General features: G+C 44.5%; 1 protein-coding gene across 1 annotated transcript in view; it reads left to right on the forward strand.

Annotated features, from left to right (window-relative positions):
- Positions 1-2,225: 2,225 nt before the first annotated feature.
- The window catches only part of LOC107298274 (membrane-associated guanylate kinase, WW and PDZ domain-containing protein 2), a gene marked incomplete at its 5' end in the record, with an annotated part of 59,243 nt that continues 50,435 nt past the window's right edge, over positions 2,226-11,033 (forward strand). The window contains 2 exons of the mRNA XM_015827648.1: positions 2,226-2,418; positions 10,204-10,452. Of these exons, the coding sequence (XP_015683134.1) occupies positions 2,226-2,418; positions 10,204-10,452 (442 nt within the window). The remainder of the gene's footprint in view (positions 2,419-10,203; positions 10,453-11,033) is intronic.

Below are 11,033 nucleotides of genomic sequence, written 5' to 3' on the forward strand. Positions count from 1 at the left end.
TCCTCCTCCTCCTCCTCCTCCTCCTTCTCCACTCTACAACCTTATTCCCTTCTAGCACTGATGATGTTACCTAGTTAGGTCATGAAACGTCTGCAGAAAACCAAGCTCAGAGAGTACCGAGGACACCACAGTCGTCGTCCTTCTCCTCTCCTCCTCCTCCACTCTACAACCTCACTCCCTTCTAGCACTGATGACATTACCTAGTTGGGCCATGAAACATCTGCAAGAATCAAGCTCAGAGAGTACCACGGACCCCACAGTCTTCCTCCTCCTCCTCTCCACAAATCCCTCTCCTTTTTAGCACTGATGATGTTACCTAGTTGGGTCATGAAATGTCTGCAAGAAAACCACCAAGCTCAAAGAAACACCAGGATTCCACAATTCAGCTCTTGAGTCAACAAATATGTTCTTCTTTCGCTTTCATAATACTGCTTCATTTATTTAATCATGTCACAGTTAAGGTCCTTAAGATTTCCAACTCACGCATTACAGTAGACTATTACCAACCGTGTCAACTCCCTGCCCCCAACTAGCATAGCAGTCAAAAGCCAGGTTCTAAATTTAAATGAGATGTCAAAAGATAACAACACATTTCAGACAGAACATTTATTTCTCATCTATGGGAAGCAGAAACTTCTTTAATAGCACCCGTGTCTAATCAACGTTTTACAACATAAAATGTATTATCAGATTAAAATGGAGAGGAGCAAACCCTACAGGAACAGGCAGTTGCAATTATCTTGTCATGAAGCCCTCAGGAGCTCACACACCACAGCCACAATTTCTGTTAAAACAAGAGTCCTGAAGAAAGCAATTTCTCCAACTAGGGCATCGGCCATAGGTTACCAGCACTAAATAAATCCTTTTAAACAGCCGGAATAGCTTTGGTCTGCAAACTCTGATCTTTCCAGTGTCCTAAACACTTACAGACTTAATTGCATGAGAGTTTATGTTTTTGAATTTTAAATCCGTCCTAATTTCTTCGGGGCTGTAATTATTATACAGGCGTCGCTATTCGGATCACAAATCTCAGTGCTATTTAGGAAAAAATGTACATTTAATTGCTTCAGAAAGCTGGAGTTATAGTAATTACAAGTAGCCCACAACTTACAACACTTCATTTAGTGTCCATTCAAAGTTACAACGGCACTGAAAAAAGTGACTTATGACCATTTTTCAAATTTACGACCGTTGCAGCATCCGTGATGTTATGTGATCAAAATTCCAATGCTTGGCAACTGGCATGTACTTAGGGCGGTTGCAGTGTCCCGGGGTCATGTGATCCCCATTTGTGACCTTCTGACAAACAAAATCAACGGGGAATCCAGATTCACTCAGCAATCATGTTACTAACTTAACAAGTGCAATGATTTATTTAACAGCCGTGGCAAGGAAAGTTGTAAAATGGGACAAAACTCACTTAACCGATGTTTCACTTAGCAACATAAATTTCAGACTCCCCTGTGGTCCTAACTTGAGGACTACCTCTTTTAAGGAAGAGCCATGGTTCTGGCACAGTGGTTAGAATGCAGTACTGGCTAATTCTGCCGATTGCCAGCAGTTCAATTCCCAGCAGCTCAAGGTTAACTCAGCCTTCCGTCCTTCTGAGGTCGGTAAAATGAGGACCCAGATTGTTGGGGGCAACAACAAGCTGTAAACTGTAAACTGCTTAGAGAGGGCTGTAAAAGCACTGAGAACAAGTATATAAGTCTAAGTGCTATTGCTATTCCTTCCTTCTTTCCCTCCCTCCCTCCCTCCCTCCCTCCCTTCCTTCCTTCCTTCCTATTTCTCTCATACTCCCTTTCTCATTGTCTTTCCTGATGGCACAGTGGTTAAAAGGAAGTATTGCAGGCTAATTCTGCCCACAGCAAGGAGTTCAATCCCGACTGGCTCAAGGTTGACTCAGCCTTCCGTCCTTCCGAGGTTGGTAAAATGAGGGCCCAGATTGTTGGGGGCAGCATGCCGACTCTGTAAACCGCTTAGAGAGGTCTGTAAAGCACTGTGAAGCGGTATATAAGTCTAAGTGCGATTGCTTAGTGCTATTGCTATTCTCTTTGGCTTCTGCGAAGGATGACACCCGAATCCAATTGCAAAAATACACACACACATACACACACAAAACCTGGGCTGAAAAAAAAATGGAAAATTCTACCTACTCATTGCAGAGAACATTCTGGCTGGTTTCATATTTTCATTTCTCACCTCCCTTGTGTGTCCTAACTTAGATTCTGATTGGGGCAGTCATTGCGATGGGCTCGGCCGACAGAGACGGCCGCCTGCATCCTGGCGATGAATTGGTCTACGTGGATGGCATCCCCGTGGCTGGCAAAACTCACCGCTACGTGATAGATCTGATGCACAACGCAGCTCGGAACGGGCAAGTGAACCTTACCGTGAGAAGAAAGGTGCTACCTGCAGGTGAGCTGAGGGTTTGGAGGAAGGGAAAAGTATTAAGGGACTCGAAAGACAATGCAGAACATACTTACGTTTCAACTGTCCTTTAGAGTCGTCCATTGGTTCTAGCAGGTTTCCTCTTTCGTTGTTCTGCGTTACCACTACAATCGTCTGGTTGGCTGTTGTGTTGATATCAGGGCTGTGTCTGTCTTTGGAACCAACTTTCCAAGTAGGATCACTTCGTTGTGATAGCACAGATCCATTGCCTACTCTACCCGCTCCCCCCCCTTCCAAATGGGTGGGGGCAGGTGTCAATAGTCCAACTAGCGAACCCAGCAAAAGGATCCACCAAAGGTAAAACTTTATTGCAGAGGTCCCCAACCTTTGGGGCACCAGGGACCGGTTCCGTGGAGAGAGGTTTTTCCGTGGACTGGAGGGTGCGTGGTTTTGTGTGCTGCCTGCATCTTGCGGATGGGGCTTTGCTTGTTAGTGGGGACCAGTTGCTGGCATGCTGTGGCCTGGTACTGGTCCACGGACTGGGGGTTGGGGACCCCTGCTTTATTGGATACACTATCTCAGAACTGACAAAACAAAACCAGCTCTGAGTTTTCCCACGAGAAAGCTTGCTTAGTTAAACAATAGATTCCCATGCCTCCCACCCAACGGGTTTTCACATTGTCCAATAGTAATACTTCTTTTTGTTATGGGAACAGTTCACTTCTCCATCGAGCACCTGCTGTAATGACCTTGGTGTAGTGCAGGCTCTCATGGTCCGTGAACAGCTTCTTGTCAATCCATTTCCTCCCTTCGCTTTTGTCTCCTCCCCCCCTTTTCTAAGGCAAGTTGTTTAGTGATAGAAGCTAGCAGGCATCACAGCAATTCAATCTTGACAACAGGTAGTCCTTGTCTTATAACCATTCGTTTAGTTGCAACCGCACTGAAAAAAGAGACTTATGATCGTTTTTCACATTTATGATCATTGTAGCCTGGGCATGTGATCAAAATTTGAGCGCTTAACCACTGATTCATATTTGTGACAGTTGCAGTATCCTGGGATCATGTGATCAGCTTTTGTGACTTTCTGACAGACAAATTCAATGGGGGAAGACAAATTTACTTCTCAGCCGTGTTGCTAGCTTAATAACTGCAGTGATTCACTTAACCAGTGTGACAAGGAAGGTTGTACAATGGGGCAAAACCATTTCTCTGGGATGATATAAGGACTTCTGCATTGGGCAGGGGGTTGGACTAGAAGACCCCCAAGGTCCCTTCCAGCACTTGAGTGGTTGTCATAGAGAAGATGGGGTTGACTTGTTCTCCAAAGCACCACAGGGCAGGATAAGAAGTAATGGATGGAAGCTTGTTATGGAGAGACCCAACCTAGAAGTAAGGAGATATTTTCGGACAGTGAGAACAATTAATCAATGGAAGAGCTTGCCTTTCATATTTATGAGTGCTCCATCACTGGAGGTTCTCAAAAAAATAGACCGGACCACCATTTAACCATGTTCTGTGTTCTACCTTGTGGAACAGTTGACTTCTCCAATGTAAGGATGGTCCCATCTCTGCTAAGATTCAGGAAGGAAGTGAAAACCATCCTCTGTCAACAGGCTTTGAGTCTTCATGTGTATTTTACTCACTGAGTATAGTTATTGTTTATTGTTTTGTTCCAAATACATGTTGATATTATAGTTTTATTATTGGGTGATGCAACCTGCAACAGCAGACAATTGGGTGGAAGTAAGCACGGGTGACTATTGAGAATAGCTGAAGTCAAAGTTAAGATAGTAGGGCTGTTTTACTGCAGATCTTATTATCTGAAAGGTAGACGGCAGAAACCACGGAGTTGACATCGAGTTGATGACATATAATAAAAAAAGAAAGAAAAATAGAGGGCAAATGTAGGATTTTGGAGCTGATTTTTTTTTTACTGTGACTATAAATATCTCATGGTGTCAGGCGTGAAAGACCAAGACCATAAGTTAAATTGCAGTTAAGAAGATTTGTGGCTGAATCCTATGTGCAAGAATCTAGTCAACTAACAGTCAGCAGTAAATTGGTGCTAGATAATAGTCAATGGAATTCAGAAGGGGCTGGAATTAGACTGTTTGTGGCTATGTAGAGACTCCACGCTGATTCCTGTCTTGACTCCACCCCACCCCCCAGACTCTGCTCGTCCTTCTCTTACAACAGAGGTCCCCAACCTTTAGGCACCAAAGACCGATTCCATTAAGAAAGGTTTTTCCATGGACCGGAGAGTGTGTGGTTTTGTGTGCTACCTGCATCCCATGGATGGGGCTTTGCTTGTTTGTGTGGACCGCTTGCTGGCATGCCGCAGCCCAGTACCAGTCCACGGACCAGGGATTGGGGACCCCTGTCTTACAATATCCCTTTGCTGGAAAAATATATCAATTCCTAATTTAAATAAGTATGCTTTCTTAAAAAACACAGCCACCCTGATGACTTTTTTGACCAAACCTGTTCATATTCCTCCTGGACTCATGTGTTGGGAATAGATCCTCAAGGAGATACAAGCTGCATATCACAGCTCAAACTGCTGTTTTGGACTCAGTTTTGGTCACCTGTCTTGAACAAGGGCTCTTGTCAAGAAGAAAATAAACTGCTGTGTTTATCCAGTGGGAAAATAAGACTTCTTTCTGAGGCTTTTCAAAGGAATGATATCACTCTGGGGTTCTTGGAGCTTCCAAAGATGGTCCATCATTCTTTAGGAGCCGTGGTGGCACAGCGGTTAGAATGCAGTATTGCAGGCTAATTCTGCCCACTGCCAGGAGTTCGATCCTGACCAGTTCTAGGTTGACCCAGCCTTCCACTCTTCTGAGGTGGGTAAAACGAGGACCCAGATTGTTGGGGACAATATCCTGACTCTGTACACTGCTTAGAGAGGGCTGTAAAGCACTGTGAAGCTGTATGTATGTCTAAGTGCTATTGCTATCTCTGCCATGGTGGTGCAGTGGTTAGAATGTAGCATTGCAGGCAAATGCTGCCTGGAGTTCGATCCTGATCAGCTCTAGGTTGACCCAGCTTTCCACCCTTCTGAGGTGGATAAAATAAGGATCTAGGTCAGGGGTGGCAAACTGCCGGCCCGCAGGCCAGATGCATCATAGCGAAACCGCGCCCACCCCATTGCCAGTAATGGGAAAAAAAGTCGCGACACATCGCGTGACGATGCGAGTTTGACACCCCTGATCTAGGTTGTCGGGGGCAAGATGCTGACACTGTAAACGGCTTAGAGAGGGCTGTAAAGCACTATGAAGCAGTATATAAGACTAAGTGCTATTGCTATTTAAAACTTGAATCATACCTCTAAAAATTGCTATCCTTCTTCCAAATGTGAACACTGAGACTTGGCGAGGGTGGCTGCAACACAGAGAGGTTTACAACGATTACTATATTAAAAAGGACCAAGGTCTGTCGTGCCTTAAAGATTAACGCGTGAATTCTGCCAGCAGGCTTAAGGGATTGCCTCCACTGCGCATTCGTTTTTTGCTGCAACTGGGGAACACAGCTATCCTTTTGAACATTATTACATTAGCCATTTTATTTGCAACGCCTTGCCTAATGGTGCCTAAAATGGAATTTGCCTTTTTTTCACAGCTGTCTTGCGATGACAGAAGGCTTCCGAGCACAATCTACCGTGTGTGTTTTTTTCCTAATAATTCCTAATGTGGAATTTGTCTTTTTTCAATATGGTTGATCGTTTCCTTGAGCCAGCCGCCATAACCACAGGAGTTTATTTTCTAGGCAGTCAGGCTAGTGAGAGATGCCCTCAGCATCAGGTGGATTTTGATTTTGGAAAACGTTTGGTACGAAGTGTGTCCCTTGACGGTTGCTTGCGCTGAATTGTGTTTGCTGTGGCCATTCCTTCCGTTTAGAAAGATCTATTTTCGTCGCAGTAGCCACTACGAATGTCTCATTCTTGCTCCTCACACTTAATTACAACTCTTTGATGACCTTTATAACAAGGTTGGTCCTTCAAAAAGCTTTGAGAATCTCACATTCATCAGGAGTCCTTGGTGCTCTCTCTGAGCTTGGTTGTTTTCTTGCAGACGTTTCATTACCCAAACTAGGTAACATCATCAGTGCTATAAAGGAGGGAGGTTTGTGAGGAGGAGGAGGACTGTGGGCTCCTTCTCCTCCTCTTTCTTCTTCTTCTTCTTCTTCTTCTTCTTCTTCTTCTTCTTCTTCTTCTTCTTCTTCTTCTTCTTCTTCTTCTTCTTCTTCTTCTTCTTCTTCTTCTTCCTCCTCCTCCTCCTCTTCCTTCTTCTTCCTCTTCCTCCTCCTCCTCCTCTTCCTTCTTCTTCCTCTTCCTCCTCCTCCTCTTCCTTCTTCTTCTTCTTCCTCCTCCTACTCCTCTTCCTTCTTCTTCTTCTTCTTCTTCTTCTTCTTCTTCTTCTTCTTCTTCTTCTTCTTCTTCTTCTTCTTCTTCTTCTTCTTCTTCTTCTTCTTCTTCTTCTTCCTCTTCCTCTTCCTCTTCTTCTTCCTCTTCCTCTTCTTTTCTTCTTCTTCCTCTTCTTCCTCCTCTTCTTCTTCTTTCTCTTCTTCTTCTTCTTCCTCTTCTTCTTCCTCTTCCTCTTCCTCTTCTTCTTCCTCTTCCTCCTCCCCCTCTTTCTTCTTCTTCTTCTTCTTCTTCTTCTTCTTCTTCTTCTTCTTCTTCTTCTTCTTCTTCTTCTTCTTCTTCTTCTTCTTCTTCTTCTTCTTCTTCTTCTTCTTCTTCTTCTTCTTCTTCTTCTTCTTCTTCTTCCCAGTTATTCTGTAATTAAGAAAATGTTGGTTTCTCTGGTGGGACTCAACTAAGAATAACAGAGCTGGAAGGGACATTGGAGCTCTAGTCCAACCCCTTGCTTAAGCAGGAAACTGGAATTAGGATATCAGCATTCTTCTCCTGTTCATTTATAAACGTTTGGCTTTTTCTATGAACGATTTTTATTTTTATTCTCACTCGCATAAAATCAATAGCATGCTACTGTAATTAGTTTATTTCGTTTTTTTCCCCCAGACTGGTGACCGTTGTCATCATTCATTATTAAAAATAAAATGAGAAACGGGTCCAGTTAAAATTGCTTAAAATTATTAAATTAAATTAATCAAGCTAAACTTGATGAACAGTGGGATAGCATCCTTGGCTGCTGGAAGTCCTTTGGTATTGTTTCTGGCTAAGTGAGTATAGAAATGCAGCTTCTGTTGATTAAATTAGTTTCAATTAATTTGTCCCTTGGTTTTCAATTAAATATTACTAATTTTAGCTGGATCGAGGCCATTTAACTCCCTCCAGTTTTTTCCTAATGCAGAAGCAGGGATACCTTTCCAGTGTATATGTATTTCCTAAACCATACGATGACCACTTAAGGAAACTAGGAATATGTAGTCTAATGAACAGAAGACTTAGGGCAGGGGTGTCAAACTCAATTTCACTGAGGGCCGCATCAGCATTGTGGTTGCCCTCGGGGGGGCTGGGTGGGTGTGGCCAGGGTGGGTGCAGCCTACTGGGTGGGCGTGGATGGAGTGGGTGTGGCCTACTGGGTGGGTGTGGCCAGCTGTACATCATTCGCATCAAGGGTGCCTGTGGGGGCCTGGGCAGGAGTGGGACAGATCTGAGGGTCTCTGGCAGAAGGGGGTGGGACCGGGGCAAGTGCCAAGGCATGGTCCATTTCTTCATTCCTCACAAAGGGTGACCCCTCCCCAGCATGCACCCAGGGGGCGGGGCCGATGCGGCAGGGGCTGGTTCCTTGCTGTTTCCAGACGGCCTTGTGGAGCTAAGACTGAATGCGTTTCAGCATAGATGGCCACCACAAAATTGTACATTGGCTCCCGGCCGGTCTGGGCCGGGGCCAAGGCAACGGGGGCCATTCCCTCACTGTTTCCATGATGGCTTCGCGGGCCGCATGAAACCACTTCGCGGGCCGCATCTGGCCCCCGGGCCTTGTGTTTGACATGTCTGACTTAGGGGGTGACATGATAGCCATTTTCAAAACTTGAAGTGGGGAGGGTCTCAGCTACCTGAGGCAGAACAAGAACCAACAGAAGGAAACCCCTCAGAGAGAGATCGAACTTGAAAATAAGAATTTTTTTTGACCGTGAGAATAATTAATCAATGGACCAGCTTGCCACCCAGACTTGTGGATGCTTCATCACTGGAGGTTTTCAATAAAAGATTGGACAACCATTTATCTGGGATGGCATGAAGACTCCTGTCGGGCTGAAGGTTGGACTAGAATACCTCCAAGGTCCCTTCCAGCTGAGGGAAGTTCAGAACAGATTGCCACAGAATCCTTAATGAATCAAAACCTTCCATGATGCTTGGGTCCCACGGCAAACAATGATGCAGTAAAGGGCTCACTAATAATGTCTGTGGAGATTCTCAGTCTATCCAGGTCATGGTTGTCCCAAAGGTGCTTTTTCAAGAGGCAACTGGACTTTCTTGTTCTTATTTTTGAAGATGTTTCGCTTCTCATCCAAGAAGCTTCTCCAGCCTCACGAAAAAGTATCTTTGGGACTAATTAGGGTTTATCAGCACCTCACTGTGCTTGCACCATTTTGAGGAGAGCAAAAAAGGGATTGGATTCAGATCATTTGTCCTCAAATTAGAGCGATCACTGTGATAACAGAAGAACAGAGTTGGAAGGGACCTTGGGGGGGTCTTCTAGTCCAACCCCCTACTCAAGCAGGAGACCCCCTTATCATTTCAGACAAAAATCTATACTATTTCAGACATAAAGTTATCATTGGTGCCCCAATCAGGGTCTGGAAGACAGAACAAGATCATAGGGACGGTTGGCATCTGAGCAGTCGTAAAAAGGGGGCAAAACTCAATTGTCTCGCTTAGCGACAGAACTTTGGGGCTCAGTTGTGGATGTAAGTCAAGGACTACCTGTAGTCAGGAAATACTGACATTTCAAGGAGAAAAGAGCTTAACCTGCTGCATTCTGCAGAGCATATGACTAATCTTGAACTCTTCTTTTCCCCACGAATAGATTTTTCAAATTAGACAGAAACTCTAGAGCAAAATAAGTTTATTTTTGCCGTCCTTAATGGCAATTCGTTGTGTTCATTTACAGCAAAGACAGCTGTCAGTAATTCTGTGGGGTGAGTTCATTTCCTTCCCGTTGCACCCACAGTGACATAAACACCGTTCAGCCCTCCGAAACGTGACAGCCAGAAAATTAAATTTTTCTCGTCACTGACGGTGGCACCTAGTTTTGACTTGGGTTCAATAACTTTGGGAGATTTTCCGTTCGAAACATAGTGGCTTAATCATCGTTCGATGGGATTTGTTTCTTTCCTTCGTGCGTTAATTCCCTTCTTATCAAAGGTCTAGGAGGACTGCTAGAAGACGCACACTTCCAGGAATAAATTATTGCCTTCTTGTTTTTGCTTCTTGTGGAAACGTAATAATTTGTGCTGCGTTTGATTGTATTGAACTGAAAGATCAAAGATGATCCCATTATTTATTTGGTGGCGAGCAGATGGTGCCCGGCTAAGAGCCAACCTGTCACTCAAACTATCGCAAAGTCACGTAGGAATCAATAATGTTGCATTTATTGGCATGTGCTTTGGGCAAGACACTTGTGCTGGTTGTAACCGTTGAGTTGTGTCCGACTCTCGGCAACTTTAGAGACAAGTGCTCTCTAAAGGCTGGAAGGCTGAGTCAACCTAGAGCTGGTCAGGATCGAACTCCTGGCATTCGGCAGAGTTAGCCTGCAATACTGCATTCTCACCACTGCGCCACCATGGAATGCAGAAAACCCCATCTCTCTGATTCTGGTCAATGTCTTTTTTTTTTTTCTCCAGGGGAACCGTGTCCAGAAAACGGCAGAAGTCCAGGCTCTGTGTCCACCCACCACAGTTCTCCCAGAAGCGACTATGCTACATACGCTAACAGCAATCACGTTGCGTCCAGCAACAATGCTACACCTCCCGAGAGCTTCCCTTCGCACAGCGTGCCAACCAGCGACGTCGTCATCCATCGGAAAGAAAATGAAGGGTTTGGATTCGTGATCATTAGCTCATTAAACAGGCCCGAGTCTGGGTCGACGATGGGTGAGTTAAATCTTCTGTTAAATCTTGTTTCTGCGAACCCTTTATTAAAACCCTGAACAAGCTATTTTGCCAGCAACGATAGTTGCCGACTATTTAACCGTAGTGTTCAGCATTGATTCTCTCTTGATGTCGTTGGAATCAATGAGATCAATTATTTCACTGGGTTTATGTTGATGGAGAGTCATCCAGGGCATGGCTGTCCCAAAGGTGTTTTTTCAAAAGACCACTGGACTTTGTTTCTTCTTGAAGATGTTTCGCTTTCCATCCAAGAAGCTTCTTCAGTTCTGACTTCTTCAATGCCTGCCAGAAACAATGAAGTCCAGTGGCCTTTTGAAAAAGCACCTTTGGGACAACTTCACTGGGTCGTCTGTTTCAAATTTGGTCATTACCAAACACGTAAGATGTAAAGAGTTCCCTATCCATGTGCTAATGTTTCCATTTGTGTCAGGCTCTGCAGCTCTAAAGGAAGGAATAAATATTAAGCATCACATCTAACAAGCAGGGCATAAAGAACCCAGGTTAGCTATTTGCAGGCCTCATCAGAGTCAGAAAGACAAAAATGTTAGGCAGCGTAAAGTGCA

The sequence above is a fragment of the Protobothrops mucrosquamatus genome, unplaced genomic scaffold (genome assembly GCF_001527695.2).
Source record: "Protobothrops mucrosquamatus isolate PMUCROS unplaced genomic scaffold, P.Mucros_1.0 scaffold3841, whole genome shotgun sequence".
Lineage (NCBI taxonomy): Eukaryota > Metazoa > Chordata > Lepidosauria > Squamata > Viperidae > Protobothrops > Protobothrops mucrosquamatus.